This window comes from Cajanus cajan, chromosome 3, assembly GCF_000230855.2.
Source record: "Cajanus cajan strain Asha chromosome 3, NIPB_CcT2T_4, whole genome shotgun sequence".
Lineage (NCBI taxonomy): Eukaryota > Viridiplantae > Streptophyta > Magnoliopsida > Fabales > Fabaceae > Cajanus > Cajanus cajan.
Genome location: NC_138519.1, coordinates 12,814,714 through 12,842,390, shown reverse-complemented (window position 1 = coordinate 12,842,390; position 27,677 = coordinate 12,814,714). Strand labels below are relative to the sequence as shown.

General features: G+C 37.1%; 1 protein-coding gene across 3 annotated transcripts; it reads right to left on the bottom strand.

Moving 5' to 3' along the window:
* Positions 1-427: 427 nt before the first annotated feature.
* On the bottom strand, positions 428-26,497 carry LOC109798619 (7-deoxyloganetic acid glucosyltransferase). Of its 3 annotated transcripts, XM_020358950.3 has the most exons (3): positions 25,927-26,041; positions 3,040-7,647; positions 428-1,467 (listed from the first exon to the last, which is right to left on the bottom strand). In XM_020358950.3, the coding sequence occupies exons 2-3, from the start codon at positions 3,524-3,526 to the stop codon at positions 551-553; spliced, it is 1,404 nt and encodes a 467-aa protein (XP_020214539.1). In that variant the 5' UTR covers positions 3,527-7,647; positions 25,927-26,041; the 3' UTR covers positions 428-550. The 3 variants fall into 3 exon arrangements, with proteins under 3 accessions (XP_020214539.1, XP_082926568.1, XP_029127215.2); XM_083070442.1 differs by lacking the exon at positions 428-1,467 and having other exon boundaries at positions 3,857-7,647; XM_029271382.2 differs by lacking the exons at positions 428-1,467; positions 3,040-7,647 and adding an exon at positions 7,661-12,711 and having other exon boundaries at positions 25,927-26,497.
* Positions 26,498-27,677: the final 1,180 nt, after the last annotated feature.

The following is a 27,677-nucleotide window of genomic DNA, read 5'->3' as shown; positions in this document are numbered from 1 at the left end:
AAGCCTAAAGTTAATTAGTTATAAAAAAAAACATTACTAACTTGATAAAAAAAACACTCAAAATTTCTCCAACTAACACTTAACTAAACAATATACTGAGCCTATAATGAAGATCCACCCAATTTTACCGAGGAAAAATCATAAACACGAACAAATTAAAAAAAAAAACAACTCACTTTATATGTTGGTTACATAACCGAAATAGAAAATTAACCTTTTGTATGTTAGTTATGTACATAATACACAAATACAGCGGGGTAAAAAAACAAACATTAAAATTGATTATTATGTCAGTTTTTTTAACAGCATAGAAAATTAAGAGTAATGTTATCCTAAAAATTATATACTAATTTGTATAATATTATTTTTTATTTATTTATTTTTATTAATAATATCTCTTCATACCGAATAAAGTAATGTAAAGAAGTTATTTGACAGAAAAATGATATGGTATAAGTTGTTATAATAAATGTCCATGTAGCATTACTCAAAAATTAAAATTCATTATATCATCTACATTTATGACAAGTCTACCAAGTAGTTCTCAATATCATTTCCTTATACTCATTGACCTTATGTTCTGGACCAAATTCTCTATATTATGATACGAAGAACCAGTTTCTTTAACACTATCACGTGCTTTTTCTGAAATCTCATTCGTAGAGCTTATGATCTCTTTCATCTGATTCTCCATCACATTCTTCACCATCTTCTCTACAATCAACCTATCGCATGTCCCATTCATGTCAAGCCCAATCCCCCATTGCTCACTCACACACCTACTATTGATCGTCTGATCAGCTATCAACGGCCAACAAAGCATGGGCACACCTTCAACAATAGACTCGATTGTAGAATTCCAACCACAATGTGTCAAAAACCCACCCACAGCAGGGTGGGCCAGAACCTCCTCTTGAGGGGCCCATTCCACCAAAAGCCCCCTCTCTTTAGTACCCAACTCAACCTCTATAGGCACATTGTTATCCAAACCATCTTTGTTGATCAGGTCCTTTCGGATAACCCACAAGAAAGGCTTCAAACTATTCACCAACCCGTGCCAAAACTCTAATAGTTGCTCATGTGACAACTTCACTACAGTGCCAAAGCTAACATACAAAACTGATTTTGCATTTTGTTGATCAAGCCAAGTTATGCATTTTCTATCTTCTTTTCTCAAATGAAGGGTTGATGGACTATTGTTTGTGATTTGAGTCTTTATGAGAGAGTGAAGAGGACCAATAGTGTAAACTTTGGGAAATATAGTAGTGAGCTTAGAGATAATAGGGGCTTCTAGCTCATCAAAGGTGTTAAGTATAAGACCAGAGGCTTGAGTCATGGATAAGGTTTCTTTGATGTAGAAATCAACGCCAAAATTTCCAGGTTTCATTTTGATAACTGATGGAAGATCACGGTCTCTTAATACATTCTCTAATCCTGGCATGCTTGAGAGAATCTTATCTATATCTTCTGCATGTTAAGTCCATCATGAAATTGTTAAACTTGTAAGCTTCATGAGAATAATGTACTATCAAATTAATTATCAAACAATTGAAGAAAGTAACCTGAACAATGTTGACCAGATTTCATTAACTATAGTCCCGAATAAGGCCTTTTCCTTGATTTATTTTATTCCCTCTAACAAGTTAATAGCATATTTATGATTTACTTAATATGTGTCTCAGTGTGTGTTTCACTTTGAAAGTAATCGAGTTCTTTATCAAACGAAAATTTACAACTTTCCACACAGTAAATTTACTATTCTATTTATAGTGATAGATAGATAATTCAGCAAATTAAACAATTAAGTCAACACAGAGTTTTTTTTTAATGAAAGTTTGCAAAAATGATTTTGAATATGAAATTAATTTTGTATTTTGAAGTGAATTTATTTATATGCTTGGATTTTTTTAATTTTAAAAGTAAGTTCGCAGTATAACCTACTATAATTTCTTTTTAAGTGGATAAATACCTAAAATATTTCAATCCAAAATATATATTTTTTGACTCGAAATTAATTTGATCTAGACTCAAAATCACTTTTTTAAATGTGTTACTAAACTTGCGAACAGCTTGTATCCAAAAATTCTACACCAATGTTAATTAAATTGAATTCAATCAATTACTTTAAAAATAAAAATAAAGATGGAATCGGCATCTGCTTATTAAAATAACTATATCAAAAGGAAGATATTAATAAATAAATAAATAAAAAATAAAAAAAGGATAAAATTTGTGGCCATCTGCATATTATCAATTTGATTGAAATTGAATTGCCGACACATGCCGCTTACACAGGAATTACATTCAAAAACATTTAAATTCCTTGTTTTCTTCACATTGCTTCGGAAAACGCAAAGCAGAAAAGACAAACCAGAGCAAACAGAAGCAAAAGATTCCTTATTCTACACATGCAGTTTAAAAATTTAAATTAGTTTTAGTTTTTATTTTATTTTGAAGATTCATATTATTCTTTCATTTCGTTAAAGATTTATTTATGTAATTTATTTTTTAAAATTAAAAAATTTAGTCCTTTTAAATAATCATTTTTAATTTTAAGAGACAAACTTAAACTTTTTTTAACCGATTCAAAATGTGTAAATTCATCTAAATACAATTTTTGAACTAGAGATATTCAAACCACAAGGAATCATACTTATAATAAAAATAACCTCAAAATGAATCTAACGAACAATAAAAAAAATTAATACCATATTCTTTTACGTAATTTTTACAATGTTTTAATCATTTTTGTTTAAATAATAACTTAATTCAAAATTTTCATACAGGTAAATTTAATGAAAAAGTTTCATATATCTCAAATTAGTAAAAATAACTCGAAATCGTGTCCTAAAAATACATTAATTATATGTTTAATTATTTCCCAACTAAGCACACCATAGTGATTTAAAATTTGCTTATTTATTTTGTTAAAAGTACATACAATGTCGTCACCGTAGAAAAATCTAATTAACATCTTCATTAAAGAACTAATTAAAGTTGTCTTTGTCTAATCGAAACTAAAAATATACAATTACTAACCCTGATGCTGCAGGTCCATGACTCCCTCCTGAATAATTTTGCTTAAGTGGATTGTGACCCACGTGGCAGTAGCACTGTAGGTTCGGAATGCGATCACCGGAATCTCCAACTCTTGAGCAACGTCCATAGCAATCGTTGACATCATCCCATCAGCTACGATGCAACAAGGTTTCTCTTTCTCCACAAAGCTCGACAACAATTCTCGGAACTCTTCCGCAACCTTTGACCTACTTGTCGGGGATACTATTACTGCAAAGTCGTTCCGAGAGTCATCAGTGATGCATGCAAAGTGGAAATCGGGAAATTGGGTGTGGAATGATGGTAAGTCTGTGAATTGGAGAAGGCGATTTTGGTTGTGATTTGTGTTTACGAAGGTGATTCTGTGGCCTCTGTGGGAAAGAAGTTTGGTTAGGTTAAACATGGGTTTGATGTGGCCTTCTGCTGGAAAAGGTAAAGCCACTATGTGAGGTGCAGTTGAGTGCTCCATCTTTGTTCCGAGAGAAGAAGGGAATTCAGAGATCCGATTGGGATGTTGTCAAAAGGGCATTAAATAAAGTATGGGCCGTGGCAAAATTATTGGAAATCACGATGTTTTGTCTTTTGTGTTACAGATTCTATTCCAAGACGGTCTAAATCGGTTTTTTTTTTTTTTATAAGCAAAAGAAATTTAAATTAAAGGGAGTACGAGGGGTATTCCAACCCGTTACAAGAGACACAGACACAAAATTAGAATCAAAGCTAGAATAGAAACTATGAGAAATACAAACTCAGGTTATAATACCAACTTGTGTAACTAAAAGAACAACCAGGGACAAAATTATTAATCCACTTCCATGAACGCAATTTAATATTATCCAACACTTCCTTGCAATCTGTAGTACCTTGTTGAAAGATAATAACATTTCGATGAAACCATAGTGACCAGATAACAGAAACCCAAACCACTCGTAAAAAGTGAGAATGTTTTTTATATATACCAAGATTCGTCCAATATAAATAAAGAGAAATTAAAGAATTGAGAAAGACCACCGCAACGTCCAACCAATTAGCAACAGCTAACCATGTATTAAAAGCCATCGGGCACATTAGAAAGAGATGAAGAGAGTCTTCAACAAACAGAGAGCAAAAAGAACAGAAATTGTTATCCAACTCCACACCACGTACTTGTAACAATGATTTGCACGGGAACGCATTCAATAACACTTGCCAACAAAACACCAAACACTTGATCGGAGCCTTATATTTCCAAAGATTTTTATAACTAGTTGAAAATCCGAAGAGTATCTGAGTTCTCCACCTACCGAGCGTTGTAGCCAAAGGTACGCACTTTTCACCGAGAATACACCGTCGTTATCATAAATCCATCTCCAATAGTCTTGCCTTGAAGAGATAACATGCAAGCCCTGAAGCATATCCAACAAGGTATTCACACTCCTACCTTCATGGACAAAAGGTTCTCTTCTCCAATTAACCTGCCACACCCACGTAGATCCCTCCCAAGTTCCATTATCCGCCACCACTGACAACGGGTCTAAGGCAAAGGAGTACAAACGAGGAAAGACATCCAACAAGCGCAAACCACCTATCCACTATCCTCCCAAAATCGGGTCATAGTGTCATCACCAATACAACGTTCAGTCTTTTCGTCCAACCAAAAATTCCCTTGTTGTAGCACCCACACTATATCCTTCCACCACCAAGAGGCCCTTCTATCCACATTTGAGCAATTTGAAAAGGACTCAATACGACCATACCTATCATGAAGAACTTTAGCCCACAACATACCCGGAGAGAGCATGCACCTCCACACCTATTTCCCTAGTAGTGCCCAATTGAACAATCTGACATCTTTGATTCCTAGTCCACCCTCAACCTTTGACTTACACACCATTTTCCATTTTACCCAAGGAATCTTCGAGCCATCCTTGACACCTCTCCACAAGAAATCACGTTGGATGGCCACAATTTCCTTAATCACCGAGTTTGGAGCTTTAAAAAATGAAAGGAAATGGACGGGCATAGCATTCAAAACCGAATTAATTAAGGTCACTCTCCCCCCAATGGATAAATGCTTATGCTTCCAAGAGGATAGACGCTTTCGCAAGCCATCAAGCATTGGTTTCCAAGTAGACAACTTCCTAGGATTAGCACCAAGAGGTAAGCCCAAATGCTTAAACGGTAGTTGACCCACCTTGCAATGTAAAAAAGAAGCCGCCAAGCTAGTGAAATCTACCCCAGAATGAATACCGACCACGCAACTCTTGTGGAAATTAATTTTCATGCCTGAAATTAACTCGAAACAGCGCAAGATGGCCTTTAAGCACCACAGATTCTGCATAGTAGTTTCTCCAATAATCAGAGTATCATCTGCGAACTGTAAAAAAGAAATCGGCGGACCTTCACCGTCTAAGTGTAATCCCTTAAACAGATTCATCTCTAAAGCCCTACTCAGCAACAGTCTAAGGCCTTCCGCATCAATTAAGAACATAGATGGTGCCAACGGATCACCCTGCTTTAATCCCCTACCTATAGATACTTCTGCCGTTGGACTCCCATTCACAAGGGTTGATAGGCTTCCCCCACATACACAAGCTTCCATCCATCGGACCCATCTCTCATGAAAACCACACCCTCGGAGCATGAACAACAGGTAGTCCCATTCCACAGAGTCATATGCCTTCTCATAATCAATCTTCATAACAAAAATTGGCTTCTTATATTTCTGAGCATAATCAATAGCCTCAGAAGCAACTAGAACACTGTCTAACATATGTCTACCAAGAATAAAAGCAGACTGATTCTCTGAGATGATTGATGGAAGAATACCACGCAATCTATTCGCCAATACCTCAGAGATAATTTTATACAAGCACCCCAACAACGAGATAGGACGAAAGTCAGTCATACCTTGAGGGCAAGGAACCTTGGGTACCAAAGCCACAAAATAAGACAGAAGAGCCTTTGGAATCTTCAAGTTAGTATGAAACTCAACAAGCAAATCCATCACATCCACCTTCATAAGAGGCCAAAATCTCTTCAAAAAAGAAAAATTGAACCCATCAAGTCCTGGGCTTTTGTCACCGTCACTCTCCCTAATTAAACAACACACCTCCTCCTTAGTAAAGTCACCAACCAACCTTGCATTTTGTTCATTAGACAACACCGGGAAACCCGCAAGTGACAATCGTGGTCTAAGCCAACTTCTTGCTTTGAAATGCTCCTCAAAATATGACCTCACTACTTCTTTAATCTCATAGACCTCCTCTACCATACGCTCACCCATCTTCAAAGCTATAATTTGGTTATGTCGTTGTCTTCCCCTGATAAAAGCATGAAAGTATTTGGAATTTAAATCACCATATTTACTCCAACGAATTCGCGCCTTTTGAGCTAGCAAGGTTAGTTTATTCCTCCGAGCACACCAAATCCCATCTACTAACTCCTTTTGCCGACTCCTTTTCTGATTCTACAAGAACTTATTCCTCATTCTTGGCATCCACTTCCTTTAATTCATTAGTCAGGCTTTTTATCGTGGTATCCACATTACCAAACACCTCAATGTTCCACTTCTTTAGAGAATTTTGAACATTCAAGAGCTTTCCTCGTATTCTTTGGGCAGCCCACGGACCTTGAACCTGTTTCTCCCATGCATCCCTCACCACACCCTCAATACCACGATGGGAAAGCCAATAATTATTAAATCGAAACGGTTTAGGACCCTAGTTTAGCACCTTATGATTCAAAATCAATGGACAATGATCAGATACATCACGCGGAATCACCTCTACAAATCCTGCACCCCTGAGCACTCCAGCTTTCTGAGGTCAACACCCTATCCAACCTGCTCATCATAGAACCATCACTCCTAAACCAAGTAAATCGCTTCCCAACCAGTGGTACATTAGTCAACTCCATATCTCTTATAAACGAATTAAATTCCTCCATATCCCGTGCACCGTAGTCACCAATCCCCCCTTTTCTCTCATCTAGTCTTCTCACCGTGTTGAAATCCCCCATTATACACCATAAACAACTCCCAAAACCACGCTTAGACATAATTATCTCTTCCCACAACCGCCGCTTATCCACTAGCTGACAAGGAGAATATACATTGACCACCACACACCTATACGCATCCACACCCCATTGCAAGCAAACACCATGAAAACCAGAACCAGAAAACGTAAACACCAATTTTCCTCGATTAAAGTTCCAAATTGAAAGTAGACCTCCACTCCTGCCTTGAGAAGGAGAAGCAAACCACTCGAACTCTGTAGATCCCCATAATTGAGCACAAAGGGTACTATCGCACATCTCCAATTTAGACTCCTGTATGGCATAAAATCTAGCTCCTCAAATCGAATAAGCTCCGATATACGACGCCTTTTCACATCACCCCCTGATCCACGACAATTGAATGTACCGACTTTCATTGCATATCTGAGGATCCCCTAATACCAACCGCCACCATACGATCCCTCTGCTCCATGGACATAAGCTTCTGTCGCACCTCGTCTTCATTTTCACGCACCTCCATTCCAACACTCTTTCAAATAGAGAGAATACGATCGACCATGGCTTCATCACAACACCGTTCTACATTTGCAGCTGAATTGACACCGTTAATATCATCTAAATAGTATTATAAAAAAGGAAATAGTAATAAACCACTAAATATATTTAAAAAAGAAAAACGAACAAGTAAAAAATGGATCTTTATTTATTGCGATAGAAACAAGGAGAATATTGAGAATAATACTTCATCATCTGAGAAGAGTTCCTAAGCTTATTTATGTATATAAGATGATAGAAGAAAAGAGAAACTAAACAGTAACATAATCTAATAACAGAAGTAACTAATTTTTGTTTTACTAGATAACATCCTCAAGCTGGTTAGTGCATGTTCATCATTCCTGGCTTTTGGATACAAAGCGCTGAAAAGGAGATGAATCCAAAGCTTTTTAGTTATAACATTGGCTAGTGAATTTGTTGTAGCGATAGAGTAGGCTCGAAGCTTTTCATAGACTATTTGACAATCTATATGTTGTATTGGTTGATGAAATGAAGAATTTGTAGTAATACGTCGGGTTGACGGACTATCGATATCATAATACAATAATGCTAGAGATGTGAAAGAAATCTACAAATCTGTAAGCCAATATGTGATCCATTGGATTCGAGAAAAAGTGGAGGCTAAGGCTCTATATAATGCTCATGATGATGATCGCGAGACAATTGGTTGTTTCCTCGATTTCCATGATATGTATGAGAGAGCCTCCAACCAATATACGATAAAGATGTTGAAGTTTCTTCTTTAATTGATGAAGTATTTTATAAAGACTGATATCTTATGAAGAATTATAAATGAAAAGTTATATTTTATGAAGAGTCATAAATATAGTTAAGAATGAATAATTATGAATGAAGAACAATGAATTAAGAGTCATGAATCAAGAGTTATTTCATTCCTTATAATTAAAGAGACTTGTGAAGTGGTAATGTAGTTAATTTCGTCTAATTCATTAAACAACCTTTTTTGAGAGAAAGAGAGAAGTAAAATGAGAAAAATTTTGTATTCCTCTTTGAAAGAAATAAAGAAACTTGGTCTAATCTGAATCACTAGAAGTTTTTTATTTGAAGATTGAGAAGTGTCAGAAAAGAACATTCCTTAAGTAGGAGACCTTTTATATATATCTCAAAACAAACGGTAACCTTATGTTAGATTTTGCATGAATTGGCTAAACTATTGCGCAAAAAAACATATATTATGTCTAGTAGTTGTCAAATACCAAACCTACCTATCAATCTCTTGTATGCAGTAGAATCATCATGATGTATGCCTCCTTCTTATGTCAATTGGGTTCACACAAAGCATTTCCAAACTTCAAGGAACTCTACTACTATTTTCAAGTAAAGTCTTTATAGGTTTCCCTCTAAAATAATTGGTTAAAATTTATTGAGTAAAATAAACAAATCTTGTCTTACTTAATTGATGTGTTGCATTTAATATGCATTTTGGAAACATTTTTACCTTGATTTGTTTACATAAATGTTTGTGTTGTCCTTTATTTTGTTCTCTTTGTTATTTCTCTTTTTCTGTTGAACATGTTAAGATAAAAATATATGCGTCAAAAGTGTTTAAGTTTATATGCAAAAAAGAAGAATTATGAGATTACATAGATCATTGGAGCATGATAAATAATCACAAACCCACACAGTAGAAAATTTGAGAAGGTTTATGCCCTTTATGGGCGGGCAACTCTCAGATGCATGATCGTCCAAACTAACTTATACCAAACAAATTCACAAGGCAACAATTGGCACACACATGCAACGCTTTGCATGTCTGTGCAACCAAAACTAGGAGAAATAATACATATGGTAGCATTTGGCACAGGCGCGCATGCAAACATTTGAAATTACATTTTATCTTTTGATTTGTATTTTTTTTTCTTCTAATTTTAAATTTATTTATTTATTTTTAGGATTAGTTTTGAGGCTTTTAAATAGAATGTGAGTTGAGGGAAGGAGATATCTTTTGATCTACTTTTTACCTTTTAACTTAGAGTTCCAAATCTTACACTCTCAACTCTTATGTTAACTTTTATGCTTTCTTGTTTTCTTGAGGGGGAACTACCATGAGTATGTGTGAGTAGATTTAATCATTCAATTATTTTATTGAATTCCCTTCTTGATCTCAATTCTTAGTATTTTTATATATGTGAGTGTTGCAAATCATTTTTCATAATTTGATGAGATATTTTGAAAAGAATTGAAAGGTGAACATAAATATTAGAACCCTAAGAATTAGACTTAGGTTTTAAATCATTTAATCTTTCAAAAATCAAATGAATTATAACATAAAATGCTATGGGTTTAATTGAATATAATTACCACAATATATAGAGGTTAATTCAATTAGATACACTATCATATCTTGAAAAAAAAATGAAGAATACTTTAGGTTAATTCCCTTTCAAACAAATTTTAATAAAATATTGAATGAGACAATTTGACAAATAGGAACTCATTATGTGAATCCTAATCTCAAAATATCTTCTAAATAATATATGAAACAATTCCTTATATATATTACGCATATTTTATCATCTTTCAATAATCTCTAATTTCTTATTTAAATTATATTTTTTAATTTATAAATTACAAAACTTCAATTTTTTTATCTAATTTTGATTAATCAATGATAATTGTACAAATTAAAATGCAATCATTGTGATCGATATTTTATTCACTTGCAAATTTTCCACATCATTAATTTGTGATATACTTGTTTAGTAAAATTGTACGAGACAACTTTTTAAAGAGTAATTGTTATAAGAGAATAACTTGCAAATATTTTAGATTGAGTAACTTGCTTTTATGTTGATCAAGTTTCATATTTATGAGTAGGTTTTGAAGATGATTGTTGTAAATCCTTTAAGGTATATGCTTGTAGCCTTATTTTGTCTTTCTTCTTCATATTGTAAATTGTTAGTTGGTACCATTAATGTTTACATTAAATGTGTTTAACCAAACTTTCACTTCTTATGTAAGTGAAGGTGTTACTTGTCAACTTTTCTTTTAATTAAGAGAATGAAACATTTTTTGTTAATCTAAAATGACTTTTATGTTAAACACGCTCTTCCAAAAGAGTATTTTTTTTTTTGAAAAGCAGTCTACATCTGTAAAGATATCATTAATCCCTAAGAAATTAGAGTTTGTTTATTTTATCAAAAAAGACAATAAAAACAAATGATAGAATCATCAACATTAAATAAAACATTTGAAGCTATCTTCTTAAGATAGATGATGGGTATTGTTTGTTCCTTTCTGTGGTGAAATGATTGTCTTTATATGTTTTTAGATAAAACAGTAAAGTTTCGACTATAAAAGTTTGGTATTTTTATTTTTTTATAATTTCAAAAGCGCATATTTATTATTATTAAAACACAAGCATTTGAAAGATTCTCATTCGTCTTGTATTCTAACACCTGGTCATTGGAAAAATAGATTTTTAGTAGAAATTGAGAATTTGATATTCATTCATAATATATGTATAAGATCATGATTTTGTGCATCCTTTTGAGATTTTACACTTGAGGCTTGGTTGCTGATTGGCTATGCCTTAGGAATTAGGGTTATCTTTCGCTTAACAAAGGTTAGTTACTAAGAATGAAGGTTAATATACATTTTGTAGACTTGGATGTTAATTCAATGTGTAAAGTAGATTTCAATAGGGTGTTGTCTTAAAAGTACAGAAGTGAAGAGGAAGAGACATTGACCTATGTTTTATAAGACTTTTCTTGTGTTTTTTTTAAGTATTAACATTTAAAATATTTTTATAATTATCTGTTAATTTGAATTAACAAAATAAAATTTTAAATAATTTTTAAATTTTTTAAAAATTTGCAAACTTGATTTATGTACTAAAAATTTTTAATTTCACAATTAAATCATTAAAATTTGATATAAAATATGAGTTATTAAGTAAAGTAAATTTAAGTAGACTTATTTTTAAAATAAACGGATCCTTTATATATATATATATATATATTAGAATAATAATAAAAAATTCAAGTTCAATTTAAATTTAAAAATTATTTTATAACAATATTTAGATTAAATTAATAGAAATTAAGGTAGAAATGAGAAAATTTATTTGATTTTCGTCGATTCTTTATAATCTTTCTTATAAATAAAAAATTAAATATATATCATTGTTCATCTACAAAATGTGTTTAATTTACTCATAATATTATCTCATTACCTTTATTGACCTAATGTCCTTGATCAAATTCTCCATATTATGAAATGAAGAACCAGTTTCTTGAACACTTTCACGAGCTTTCTTTGACATCTCATTCGCAGAGTTTTCGAACCTTATTCGATTCTCCATCAAATTCTTCACCATCTTTTCCACAATTAACCTATCAGACGTTCCATTCATATTAAGTCCAATCCCCCATTGTTCACTCACACACCTACTATTAATCGTTTGTTCAGCTATCAATGGCCAACAAAGCATAGGCACACCTTCAGTAATACATTCCAATGTGGAATTCCAACCACTATGAGTCAAAAACCCACCCACTGAAGGGTGAGCCAGAACCTTTTCTTGAGGTGCCCAATCCACCATGAGGCCCCTCTCTTTAGTTCCCAATTCAAGCTCCATAGGAACATTGTTACCCAAATCACCTTTTCCAATAATAAGATCATGTCGAATAACCCACAAGAAAGGCTTCAAACTGTTCACCAAACCGTGCCAAAACTCCAATAGTTGTTCATGTGATAGCTTCACCAAAGTGCCAAAGCTAACATATAAAACTGACTTTGCCTTTTGATGATCAAGCCAGGTTATGCATCTTCTATCTTCTTTTCTCAAATGAAGGGTTGATGAATTATTGTTTGTGATTTGAGTCTTTGTGAGAGTGTGAAGAGGACCAATAGTGTATACTTTGGGAAATATAGTAGTGAGCTTGGTGATAATGGGGGCTTCTAGTTGGTCAAAGGTATTGAGTATAAGACCAGAAGCTTGAGTCATGGTCAAGGTTTCTTTGATATAAAAATCAATGAAAAGACTACCAGGTTTCAATTTTAAAATTGGTGGAAGATCACATTCTCTTAATGAATTCTCCAATCCGGGGATGCTTGTGAGCACCTTATCTAAATCTTCTGCATTTTAGGTCCATAAAAAATTGGATCAAACTTCTAAGCTTAATGACAATCACTAGTTTTATTAAATTTCGACCCAAAGAAATTTTGTTAAATCTCTAGAAATTTCGACCCAATCACTAGAAAGCTTCCACAATAACAATCATAAGTTGAAGAAAGCATCCACAATATTAAATTTCGACCCAAAGAAATTTTTTCCCAATTTCTTTTATTTATTTATTTTTTAACACCAAAGAAATGATATATTAAAGTAGTACTAAAGGTAACGAGAGCCTGCATACAAAAGAACAAAACAGTGAGATTTCATATAATAAGTCCCCTGGTTATATGTAATTTGTATTTGGGAGCGGAAATTACAGGCTAAGTGGCTAACCAAGATTCATAGCATTTTAAGACTGTCGCCACCGGCCCGAAACGGGCTTTCGGCATTCGCGAAGGATGGTTGGACTCGTTATTTGTTTTAAAAAATGTGGATTGCTAGAATGACTTATTCTCAAACTGAGACCTCGTCAAACGAGCAATTTTATTAAAAGGCTCACTAATCCATATTAATCCCAAGCGGGACCCTCCATGGATTAGTGGTTTTCATAAAAGGAGGGTTCGTGGAGTCGCCACCAATGTTTTACTCAAAACATTGGAAAAAGGGATAAGGCAATTGATTTAAAAATCAACTTTGGCCACTACAACCAGAGTTGGGTAAGGGAGTCGGTTACGCGTGGGGAAGGTGTTAGCACCCCACGGCGCCCCTTTCGGGTTCCCTATGACAGATTATTTTTAAAAGAACAGTATAAAATTACTAAATTACCCCTATTTATTCTAAGCAATTATAAATTGACTATCTACATGGTGACAGTTTAAGTATGCACACAGAAAGCAGTAAAAGGAAGGATTGAAGGGAAACCTCTTGAAGCGTGCTTTTATATATCGCAAAGAACTGGGAAGCGTTTTGGCGTTCCCTCGCTCTACAAGCCCGCTCCTCGCTCTCCTAGAACAAAATTTTGACTAAGGGAATCAAAAAGATTTCCCCTCGACTAGGTTCGATCCTCAAGCAAAATGGCTCGGGGCTCAAGAACTTCGTCGGATCAACTCTCCGAGTGATTTCTAGGGCAGAACACTGCTCAAAAACCCCAGAATACTCAAGGAGAGGGTTGAAACTATCTGAAAAAAGTGTGGAATGACGTCCAATTGACGTCATATTTATAGGGAATAGGCGCAGTACGGCCTACAGGGCCAATACGGCCGTATTGAAATTTTTGAACTTCAATACGGTCGTATTGGAGTTCAATACGGTCGTATTGAAAGTCAGAAATTTCAATACGCCCGTATTGAGTTCGCAGCGGTCGTATTGAAGTGTCAATACGGTTGTACTGACTTCAGTACGGCCGTATTGAAGCTTCAATACGGCCGTATTAAGTTCAGTACGGCCGTATTGGGTTTTTTCCCTCCACTTCCTTATTTTTAGCTATTCTAAGACCTCTAGACCTACAGAGAACCCTCCTAGGGCCTTCGAGGAGTCCTTCTGGCTGATTATCCTTCAGTCTTCGAGAGTCTTCAAGCTTTATTTCCGACCCGGACAATTTTAGGGGTCTACAGCTGCCCCCCCTTTACTTAGTCGGACGGCCTTTTGGTGTATCGGCTGACAAGTAAAGGAGTTGACCCAATTGTCCGGGTATTGCGCCGACCTTCTGACTTGTAGCGTCTTCCGGTGGAAAAATGTTGAGTAGCCTCTCCAGGTGGGTGCATACCTCGGCGCTTCTGACATCCTCGGTAGCTGAGTTTACCTTCTCCAAGGTCGACTTCACTCGACGCCCGAGCCAGAAGTTGGACATCAACGCGCCTCTGATGACGCTGATGGTTGAGTACCGCCTCTCCAGGCTTAGCTTCACTCTTTGTTCGAGCCGGAAGCTAAGTATCCTTGTGACGACGGTGAGCAGCGTGAGTTTTGCCTCTCCAGGCCTTGCTTTGCTTGTTGCCCAAGCTGGAAGCTGTAAGTACCGTCTCTCCAGGCTTAACTTCACTCTTTGTTCGAGCCGGAAGCTAAGTACCCTTGTGACAACGGTAAGCAGTGTGAGTTTTGCCTCTCCAGGCCTTGCTTTGCTTGTTGCCCAAGCTGGAAGCTGTAAGTACCGTCTCTCCAGGCTTAACTTCACTCTTTGTTCGAGCCGGAAGCTAAGTACCCTTGTGACAACGGTAAGCAGTGTGAGTTTTGCCTCTCCAGGCCTTGCTTTGCTTGTTGCCCAAGCTGGAAGCTGTAAGTACCGTCTCTCCAGGCTTAGCTTCACTCTTTGTTTGAGCCGGAAGCTAAGTACCTTTGTGACAACGGTAAGCGCTGAGTACCCCTTTTCCAGAGATAGCTTCGCTCATTGCCCGAGCCGGAAGCTGCATACCTCCGTGTTTGTGACGACGGGGTAGCGTGAATATCTCCTTTCCAGGGATTTGGTGATGATTTTGTCTCCACAGTCCACGATGCTGCTTCGACGGTTGTTTTTTTTGATTTTGTGCCACTAGGGGCTGGATAACGCAGGGATCCGTCTAGGGGATGTGCAGTTACTCATAGGTTCTTGTGTCCCAACTTTCCATTGCGTAGTTGGTGCCCACTGGGGAATTTCTGATTCCTTTGGGGTGCAGACACAAAGATGCTCTTTCTGATGTGAGCGGTGCCTTATGATCGGCTGATGTCCTTTCGACGTTGGTGGAGTATCCCGGTTATCCTTGTTCGGGTGTCTCTTTTGGTTTTCTGATTTTGCTGCCTCTGTGTAGGCTGTTATCCACTGGGGGATTTTGTCGTTGATTTTGATTAGCCTCTTCTGTTAGGCGTATCAGCTTGACGTTCAATGATTGGCTGAGAGCCAGATTCCACTTGGGGAATGATTATTGATTTTTTTATTTTTTCTCCTTCTGCAGGGATGCCTCTTGAGTAGGCGACTGGGGATTTAGGGATCTTATGTATCCCAGAGTATTATTTAGGAAGCCTCTACAGGCTTAGCCTCACTCGACACTTGAGTTGGAGAGCTATCTTCACTGAGGAAGTTTAAGTCCTTTGACTTGGATATTCTGCTTGGGTGATCGTGCTTCCATTGGGAATGTCGTCGATCTTGCTTTGATAACTCTTGCAGGGGATTTTGAGTCCAAGAGCGTGAGTTGAGGTTTCTCTGGGGAGTATTATTTCTGCGAGCCTCTCCAGGCTCAATTATTCTTTGATGTGGGGGATGAGGAGTATTGTTTCGGCAAGCCTCTCCAGGCTCAATTATTCTGAAGGAGTATTATTTCGGCAAGCCTCTCCAGGCTCAGTTATTTTGAGAGTATTCTTTCGGCAAGCCTCTCCAGGCTCAATTATTCTGTATGATGCTGTTGATTTTCTGAATCTTTGTATTTTGCTTGCTGCTGTCATACACAAGCAATTTTCTATTTTTCTATTTTATGCAGTTGCCTCATGATAAGGTCTTTGAATGTGCAACTAATATGTGTGTGATGCACAAATGCAATACAATTTTTTATTTTTGTTCATTTATTTAGAAAAGTGAGTGGCTCTTCCTATCCTCTTCTTCTTGGAGGACTTTCTGTCATTGACGCGAGGGAGTATTTTTGTGAGCCTTTATGCAGGAGATTATGGATTTTACAGGAACCCCTCCAATTTTCTTTTATTGACCGATTATTAATGGAATTTCGTACAATTTTTATGAAAAACCAATTCAGAGGCATAATCACATGGTCAAGAGAGAAAAGAAACGAATGGATATTTTATTGATATTCACAAATGTTTATACAGAAAGATTTACAAAGGGAATTTCTGAAGAATGGCTGGCCAAGGTAGGCTATACATTTTTGGCTTAAACAATTATATCTGTAATTGTCGCTCTTCCCGTTTCCCTAATCGTTTCGGGTGAGATGCCTGAGCCAGGAGTGTAGATACTGCAAGACGCTTGCTTCTAGAAGATTATCACTTGGACCGCCTTTCGGTTTTCGGTTGAAGTGATCGTTGCTTGCTTTACTTTTTGCATCTTATTCTTTTGCCCCTAATTTTTGCCTAGGACGTGTCCTAGCGGGGATAATTTTGCCTTTGTTTTGCCTAGTACCCTTGTACTGGCGGGCTTTTTGTTTTGCCCTAACTTTTGCCTAGGATGCCCTTTTTGGGTTTTCATCCTAGCGGGCTGATGCAAGCAACGTCTTCAAGCATAATACTTCTTTACCACGTCAGCATTGACTGGGTATCGAAGTTCTTCTCCGTCCATGTCTGTGAGAATCAATGATCCTCCGGAGAAGGCTCGCTTTACCACGTATGGTCCTTCGTAATTTGGGGCCCACTTTCCGATTTTGTCCTTTTGAGCCGGTAGCAATTTCTTCATCACCAGCTCTCCCTCATGGTAGACTCGAGGATGGACTTTCTTGTCAAAAGCCTTTTTGATCTTCCTTTGGTAGGCTTGACCATGGCATATGGCGTTCAGTCGTTTTTCTTCGATAAGGTTCAATTGGTCGTGTCGACTTTGAACCCATTCTGCCTCGGAAAGTTTTGCTTCCATGATTACTCTCAGAGACGGTATCTCGACTTCAACCGGCAGAACTGCCTCCATTCCATAAACAAGGGAGAATGGAGTAGCTCCTGTGGATGTACGTACTGAAGTCCTGTAACCATGGAGAGCGAAGGGTAGCATCTCATGCCAGTCTTTGAATGAGACAACCATCTTTTGTACTATCTTCTTGATATTCTTATTGGCTGCCTCGACTGCCCCATTCATCTTTGGTCGATATGGGGAAGAGTTATGGTGCTGAATTTTGAACTCTTTGCACAGTTCTTCCACCATCTTATTGTTCAAATTGGATCCATTATCAGTGATGATTTTGTCGGGAATACCGTATCTGCATATGATATTCTTTCTGATGAAGGACGTTACCACCTTTCGGGTCACATGAGCATACGATGCCGCTTCTACCCATTTGGTGAAATAGTCAATGGCCACAAGGATGAACCTATGTCCGTTGGATGCTTTTGGCTCGATGGGTCCAATAACATCCATGCCCCACATTGTGAATGGCCATGGTGAAGCCAAAACATTGAGTGGCGTTGGTGGGACATGAATGTTGTCGGCATATGCTTGACACTTGTGGCATTTCCGGACGTATTGGTAACAATCCCTTTCAATGGTCGACCAATAATATCCTGCTCTGAGGATTTTCTTAGCCATTGCAGGCCCGGGAATATGGGTACCGAAAACCCCCTCATGTATTTCTTTGATTACATTTTGAGCTTCGACTTGGTCTATACATCTCAACAAGACCGAGTCATAATTCTTTTTGTAGAGGGTTTCTCCAATCAACAGAAATCCTATGGCCCTTCTTCGGATATGCTTTTTATCATTATCACTAGCCATATCAGGATATTCCCCTTTTGACAGATATTGTTTGATGTCATGGAACCATGGATGATCGTCAACAGCTTCATCTATCAGTAGGCAGAACGCTTGCTTATCGTGCCGCCGGATATTGATGATGGGCATTTCATGCTCCTTATCCAAGGCGAACATCGATGATAGTGTAGCAAGGGCGTCAGCAAACTGATTCTCCTCCCTTGGAATGTATTCAAAGATGACACTTTGGAAGAATTGTGTCAAATCTTTGATATGCTCAACATATGGTATCAGTTTAGGATTTCGGACTTCCCAGTCACCTCGCAGTTGGTGAATGACTAAAGCCGAATCTCCAAATACTTTGAGCTTTAGGATACCATTGTTGATCGCTGCTTGGATTCCTAACGCGCAAGCCTCGTATTCGGCCATGTTATTTGTACAGTCGAAGTTGAGTCTTGCCGTTAGGGGGATATGCTTTCCTTGTGGGGAGATTAGTACTGTTCCAATCCCCTGTCCAAGCATGTTGGAGGCTCCATCAAAGTACATGGTCCACGTATCATCCTTGGGATCTTCATGTTGTATACTCATTACATGCTCATCGGGGAAATCATCCTGAAGGGATTGGTAATCATTGGTCGGCCCGTGTGCTAGGTAATCAGCTAGGGTACTACCCTTGATGGCTTTTTGTGTGACATGTATGATGTCGAATTCTGATAATTGTACTTGCCATCGGGCGATCTTCCCAGTGATTATTGGCTTGTCGAACACATACCTAATTGGATCCATTTTGGAAACCAACCAAGTAGTATGCCTTATCATGTACTGCCTGAGCCTTTGTGTTGCCCACGCTAACGCACAGCAAGTCTTTTCTAATGGCGTGTAGCGGGTTTCATAATCAAGGAACTTTTTGCTCAGGTAATAGATGGCTTGTTCTTTCTTTCTAGTTTCGTCCTGTTGCCCTAGCACGGCTCCCATGGACTCATCAAGCACTGTCAGATAGAGGATTAATGGCCTTCCCTCGACAGGTGGCACCAATACTGGTGGATTGGCCAAGCACTGTTTGACCTTGTCAAAAGCTCGTTGACAATTCTCATCCCAAGTTTCGGAATGATTCTTGCGCAACAGCTTGAATATCGGTTTGCACGTGTCAGTCAACTGTGCGATGAACCTTGCGACGTAGTTCACCCTGCCGAGGAATCCTCTAATTTCTTTCTCAGTTTTAGGAGGAGGCATTTCCATTATTGCCTTTACTTTATCGGGGTCCACCTCTATGCCTTTTTCACTGACGATGAACCCAAGAAGCTTACCCGACCGAACTCCGAAAGTACACTTAGCCGGGTTTAGCTTAAGCTGATATTTACTAAGCCGATTGAATAATTTTCTCAAATATTGGACGTGGTCCATCTCGTCTTTTGACTTTGCGATCATGTCATCCACGTATACTTCAATTTCTTTGTGGATCATATCGTGGAATAGCGTCACCATCGCTCGTTGGTAGGTGGCACCTGCATTTTTAAGTCCAAAAGGCATCACCCTGTAGCAGAAAGTTCCCCAGGGTGTAATGAAAGAAGTTTTCTCGCGGTCTTCTATATTCATCTTGATTTGATTATATCCCGAGTATCCATCCATAAAGGAATAGAGCGTGTTTGTGGCTGTGTGATCCACGAGTGTATCAATATATGGCAAGGGAAAATCGTCCTTTGGACTGGCACGATTCAAATCCCTATAATCAACACACACTCTAACCTTCCCATTCTTTTTGACGACTGGCACAATGTTAGCCAGCCATTCGGGATACTGGGATACAACCAAGAATCCCGCGTCTAATTGTTTTTCCACCTCCTCCTTAATCTTTAAGGACCATTCGGGCTTGATTCGTCGAAGCTTTTGCTTAATAGGTCGAAACCCCTCTTTTAAGGGCAACTTGTGTTCGACAATGTTGGAGTCCAACCCGGGCATATCATGGTACGACCATGCAAATACGTCCTTGTATTCCCTCAATAATTGAATTAATTGCGTTTTTATTCCATCACTGATACGGGTCCCAATGTTGACCTCTTTCAATTCTTGACCCTGCCCCAAATTCACGGTCTCCAATTCTTCTTGATTCGGTTGGAGTAGACGAGCTTCTTGATCTAGCAGTCTTTGCAGATCCGGAGAGATGGTCTCCTCATCACTGTCCAACTCAACCCATTCACCCTCGGCTTTCGGATCCCGGTCAGAGCGAGCAATCACAGACATAATTATTTATTGGTTCTGTTTAGGTTTAGAGTTTATTAATATTAATGAGAGAGAGAGAATAGAACAAAATGAGAGAATAATGTGTGAAAAATGCCTTTTTATTGATATATGAGTGTAAAACTGTACAAAACCCTTTATTTACATGAAAAGGTCCTCATGATCTCGGGTACTGATCATGAGTCCCTAAAAGAAAAAATGTGGAGGGGCCCTATCATGGCTTGCCCTTCTCTCTACTCCTGCTGCGGTAGAGGATTCTTGCTCACGTCGGGCGCCGTCGAATCGAAAGTGACCCACCCAGCGTCGATAAGGTCTTGGACCTTATACTTGAGAGCTCGGCAGTTCTCCGTTGAATGCCCCTGTGCCCCCGAGTGGTATAGACATTTGTCTTGTGGATTATACCAATCGGGGTAGGGTGGATTCACCTTCCTTGGTGGAATGTAAGCTACAAGACGCGCCTCTACTAGCTTCGGCAGGAGATCGCTGTAAGTGGTCGGAAGTCTATCAAACTTCTTCACAGAGTTGTTTTGCGATTTGCCTGACTTCGAAGCGGAAGAAGACGGAGCAATGGTTACAGCGTTGACTCCTCCTTCTTTCTTCTTCCCAAAGGCCTTTTTAGCTTCATATGATTGGGAAGGCTTAGCCAGCTTCCCACTTTTAAGTCCTTGTTCCACCCTTTCTCCTATGGTGATGATGTCCGAGAAGAGTGTCGTTGTGTTCCCTATCATTTTATCGTAATAGGGACCAGTCAACGAGTTGATGAATAAGGACACCGTCTCCTTATCCGACAGCGGGGGCTCTATCTGTGCCGCCAACTCCCTCCAACGTTGGGCGTACGCCTTGAAGGATTCATCGTTCTTTTTACTCAAGGCTTGAAGATCAGACCTATCGGGTGTTAGGTCGATGTTGTATTTGTAGCGCTTGAGGAAGGCGTCGGCCAACTGCCTCCATGTGTGTACTAGATTTCCATCTAGCTGCATATACCAGTTGAGTGCAGTTTCAGCTAAGCTCTCTTGAAAGCAGTGGATCAAGAGCTTTTCATTTGTGGCATATGCAGCCATCTTGCGACAGTACATGGTGAGATGACTTTTAGGGCAAGTCGATCCCACGTACTTTGGGAAATCTGGCACTTTAAATTTAGGAGGGAATTGAATGTCCCTCACTAAACACATGTCGGCGGCATCCTTAATGTCAAAGTCATGCCCCTCCATAGCCCTTAGCCGATCCTCGAGGGCATGGAATTGTTCCTTTGAGACCTCGGGCTCTTTTATTATAATTCCTGCCCCAAGGGGTACGGCGTTTGGAGGATCTTTTTCATGCTCTTCCTCCTCTTCCTCATGATGGGACCCATGATCACTATGATGAGAATCATGGATGTTGTGATGACGCATGAGTTCCATCATTTGCGCCATCTGCTCTTTAAGCTGTGAAAGCTCGGTTGTGAGCTTCTTGTTTTGCTCCTCTAATGCTTCCATTTTCTTGATTTTCCGTGCGCGCGTAAGGACAGAGAGATGACCAGCCACTTTCTAAAATGAATGTTTAGTTAGTTTATTTTATGGAATGAATACACTCTTTAACATGAGCTTGATAAACCTCCATCTTTAAGGCGCTGCCTTTTTAAGACGGAAGTTTACCACCCTTCTTTATCTATGATTTCTCCCCAACGGAGAATCTCCATAGTCATGGGTCTCTTTCACTCATGTCAAGAGGTATTGGTGATCCTAAAATGTATGTTTTCATGAGGATGCATGATGTCTTATTGGTAATGATGCACATGCTCCTCACTCTTATTATATTTTCACACATGGTCTTTCCTCTCATGTCATGGTTTTTTATGCATGGGGATTATTTTTAGACCTTATCACGAGGTTATTTATTAATGCACAAACAATTGCACATAAGCATTTACACAAACAATTCACTCATCCACGAACAGTCACGAGCAAATTACGAGGTAGGGGTCTCCTGCAGAAAAGTGCATATTCAAGGAGGATCTAACTGTTCTCACTTGGTCAAAGGCCCCCAAGGTGCCCCCATTATAGGGACCCAATTCCTCTTGTCGTAGGTCGATGGAAAGCTCCAACGCACCGTCGGACTCAAGTTCATGGTTATCACCTTGAGTGATGTTTTCCGACAACGGTCTCATAGGCTCCTATAAACCCATCAACCGGCCGTACTAACATCCACTCCCTATGGATTACCACTCATGCCCCCGGGTATAGAGGGAACTGTTGTGTGCAAAGGTTTGTGTGCAATTTTATTTCAAACAATTGCGGAAAATTAAACATACAACAGTTATTAAAGCCAAATAGATAAACATGTTATCATACAAGTGAGGGGTAATAAAGTAATTTTAACTATTATTTGTTAAAAATAATCTGTCACTAAATGGGACTGACTCTCGAGGCTTCCCCAGTGGAGTCGCCATCTGTCGCCACCGGCCCGAAACGGGCTTTCGGCATTCGCGAAGGATGGTTGGACTCGTTATTTGTTTTAAAAAATGTGGATTGCTAGAATGACTTATTCTCAAACTGAGACCTCGTCAAACGAGCAATTTTATTAAAAGGCTCACTAATCCATATTAATCCCAAGCGGGACCCTCCATGGATTAGTGGTTTTCATAAAAGGAGGGTTCGTGGAGTCGCCACCAATGTTTTACTCAAAACATTGGAAAAAGGGATAAGGCAATTGATTTAAAAATCAACTTTGGCCACTACAACCAGAGTTGGGTAAGGGAGTCGGTTACGCGTGGGGAAGGTGTTAGCACCCCACGGCGCCCCTTTCGGGTTCCCTATGACAGATTATTTTTAAAAGAACAGTATAAAATTACTAAATTACCCCTATTTATTCTAAGCAATTATAAATTGACTATCTACATGGTGACAGTTTAAGTATGCACACAGAAAGCAGTAAAAGGAAGGATTGAAGGGAAACCTCTTGAAGCGTGCTTTTATATATCGCAAAGAACTGGGAAGCGTTTTGGCGTTCCCTCGCTCTACAAGCCCGCTCCTCGCTCTCCTAGAACAAAATTTTGACTAAGGGAATCAAAAAGATTTCCCCTCGACTAGGTTCGATCCTCAAGCAAAATGGCTCGGGGCTCAAGAACTTCGTCGGATCAACTCTCCGAGTGATTTCTAGGGCAGAACACTGCTCAAAAACCCCAGAATACTCAAGGAGAGGGTTGAAACTATCTGAAAAAAGTGTGGAATGACGTCCAATTGACGTCATATTTATAGGGAATAGGCGCAGTACGGCCTACAGGGCCAATACGGCCGTATTGAAATTTTTGAACTTCAATACGGTCGTATTGGAGTTCAATACGGTCGTATTGAAAGTCAGAAATTTCAATACGCCCGTATTGAGTTCGCAGCGGTCGTATTGAAGTGTCAATACGGTTGTACTGACTTCAGTACGGCCGTATTGAAGCTTCAATACGGCCGTATTAAGTTCAGTACGGCCGTATTGGGTTTTTTCCCTCCACTTCCTTATTTTTAGCTATTCTAAGACCTCTAGACCTACAGAGAACCCTCCTAGGGCCTTCGAGGAGTCCTTCTGGCTGATTATCCTTCAGTCTTCGAGAGTCTTCAAGCTTTATTTCCGACCCGGACAATTTTAGGGGTCTACAAAGACCCAACCAAAAGATCTTCTTACTGATTTCTCTAAACTACCTACTCGGGAATTTATTACATCCCATTATTTTTCTCACGACATAATAGATTTAAAAACTCAGGTTGCAGGTCGCAGAGCTTGAGTACAGTTCAACAGTGTTAACCACCCCCAGTGACCGAATTCCTTTATTTTGTGGAATAAGTTAAAAGTATATTAAGATTTAATTATGTACTCCATATCATTTCTGTAAATTTCTTATTTAGTGGAATTGCAAGACATCTGTCATTCACAATTATTAATCAAAGAGATCCGTCGACATAAACGTGTTTCACTGTTTTATAATTTTTATATGTAATAATTTAAATTGTCAAGAAACTTACAAGTATTATATCTTTCTTGAACTTTTCCTTCACTTTCTTTATCAGTAAAAATATAATAATAATAATAATAATAATAAAATAATAATAATAATAATAATAATAATAATAATAATAATAATGCTAAAAATAATAATAAGGATCGAACGTGAATCGCGACATGTATCTTGTAGCAAAAAAGTGAATTCACTTCACTAAATTAAAAAGTGTAGTTGTTGACTAAACAAATGGTCACAATTCCCCTTAAATTAAGCCAGCATATTAAAATTGAAATTCTATTTATGATCGAATTTGACTTTGCAAAGTATATTTTAGAGAATAAAATATATCGATAATTATTTATTAAAAAATTAATGACCAAGAAATATGATAAAATTAAATTCTAAGATAATAAAATCTAAAATTAATTATAATATCAATTAATAATTTTTCCCATATTATTTATTATTACACTTTATACAATTCCATCATATGAGTCAATATACTCATTTTATTCTATTTTTTTTTTATCAAACTATATCAACTATCATATTTATTCTTTTATTTCATTTTCTATCAAGGTGTTAAATAGTATACGTCCTTGTATCTTTATAAAAATAAAAAAAAGATTTTTAAAAAAGATTTTAATATTAATTATATTTAGAATCATATTTTATTTCCATAACTTATATTTAATGTAATTTTTTCATTATGCAAGTTTTCGAGAGAAAAAAAAATTCCTGTAAAAAATAAAATAAATAAATAAATAGGTTGAATCTTTACACATTGTTAGTGTAAAAAAAATTGTATACTACGAAATAGTTAGAAATCGTTGATAGTATATTTTTTAAAATAATTATTATAAAATTAACAAATTTATCATGTTTACTTGTTATTAAATGATAATTTAAAAACTTTAATAAGAACACATATGTTTTGTTTATAAAAATTATAAAAAGTATAATAACTTGTAAAAAAAAAATATAAGGAATGTATAACACTCAGACGTGAGTGTTGTGAATGTATTTTATACCTGATTCGATGCTCACCGGTAGCGGTAAAAAAAAATAATAATAACAAATAAATAAATAAGTAAATAATTCACTTGTTAGAGAATTATTTTTCTATACTTATATATAAGGAAAAAAAATGTATAATCTTTTTTACTAAAATATATATAAATTTTATTAAAATTAATTTTATTTAATATTTTAATCTAAAAATATTTCTATAATAATAAATGAGAATACTATTTAATTATTAGGATCAACTTAACAATAATATATTGAAACTCTTAAATTAAATCTTAATAGGTTATGATTAAAGATACTTAAGTACAGATTAAAGATATGATTGTGATGTATAGTTATGGTTAAAGATCCTTAAGCACACAGTAATGCTAAGAGGAGGTGTGATATATATTTTATGTGAAATTGTAAAGATTAATTATTTTCTTATAGTTTCTATTTTAGATTTTAGACTAATTTTGTATCTGTATCTCTTGTAACGAGTTGGAGTACCCCTTGTACTCCTTTTAATATTAATCTCTTTTGCTTATAAAAAAAAAATTATATTTAATGAATTTATGTATAGTGTGAGAGAAAGAAGGGGTTGACTTAATAAAAATTGGCTATCTTCAATTGAAACTTCAAATTTTGTTTACTAACCCGGATGCTGCAGATCCATCAGTCCCTCCTGAATAATTTTGCTTAGATGAATCGAGACCCAGGTGGCAGTGGCACTGTAGGTTCGGAAAGTAATCACGGGAACCCCCAACTCTTGAGCAACGTTCATAGAAACCGTTGACATAATCCCATCGGCAATGATGCAACAAGGTGGGTCCCACCGGCGAGGTTTCTCCACAAAGCCCCACAACAGATCTCGGAACTCTTTGGCAACCTGGGACCTGCTGCTCGGAGAGATCAACAGTTCAAACTCGTTCGGAGGAAGGTCAACGGGCACGCCGTCGGTGATGGATGCAAAGTGGAAATGGGGGAATTGGGTGTGGAACGATGGCAAGTCCGTGAATTGGAGGAGGCGATTGTGGTTGTGATGTGTGTTCACGAAGGTGATTCTGTGGCCTCTGTGGGAAAGAAGTTTGGCTAGGTTAAACATGGGTTTGATGTGGCCTTCTGCTGGAAAGGGTAAAACCAATATGTGAGGTCTTGTTGACTTCTCCATTGTGAGGACTGAGGAGAGGGGAATGAAGCAATGGTTTGTTTCCACGCATCTATTTATGCTAAGCTTACACGTTAGCATCACTTTTCTTTTTCCCACATCACATTTTTAGAATATTGACTCACTCATTTAACATGTTAAGAGGTGTGATAATAGCGATATAAAAAGCCATAATCATAATGTAACATTTAGAATATGCAATCTTTTTTCTTTTTTTTTATGATTTATTACTGGTGTTTTTTTTTTTTTCTTGACAAATGTGGGAAAGGAGCGAAAGAAGGCAAAGTTCTTCGTGTAGAAATTGTATGTCACAACAATGCATGAAAGCATAATTTATTCTTCGTTAATTTACATATTGTATTAGCAAATTTAATATTGATTTATAATCTAGATTTGATAGGATTGATTCGGATTTTTGTCTCACAAACCTACATATAATAGTTTTGGCACTAATATATACTTTTTGTTAATTATTTTAGATTGTATTCTCTACCAGTGTCATTCATTGGTTGGTATAGGTTGGCCTTAATTTCTACCTCTGTCCACTACAAGAAAATGATGAATAAGCAGCGGAAAATAAGCATCGGTTAATAGTTGACGCAAATAGTGTTGAAAAAACCGACGTTATTTGAAGATGTAGCGTCGGCTTTTCCGACATTAAACTTAAAATATTTAATTTAAATTTCTTTTAAGTTTAGCATCGGAAAAACCGACGCTATTCTTTAAATATAGCGTCAGTTTTTTCGATACTAATTTAATTTAAATTTAAATTAAATTAGTGTCGAAAAAGCTGACGTTATATTTAAAGAATAGCGTCACTAAACTTAATTTAAATTTAGTGTCGAAAAAGCCGACGCTACATCTTAAAATAGCGTCAGCTTTTCCAACCGTATACGTGCTTTGAGAGAAATAAAGATAATTTTTTCAATGTTATATACGCATAATGTGTTCTAGTACAGTTGGTTATCAAGTTTACTTAAGACCTCAAGGTTCACAGATCGAGTCCCAAGAATGTTAAAAATATGAACGAATAAATGATAAGCTGGAAAAAGAAGATAAAGAAAAAAATAAAATAAATTTTGTGTCAACATAGTGCCAGCTTAACTGACAATAAAAAAATAAAATAAATAAATTTGTTAGTGACGGCTTAGCCGACACAAAAAAAATTGTGTCAACTTATTTAGCGTCGGCCAAAAATCGACGAATAACCGACAATATTACGTCGATTTTTATGATTTAG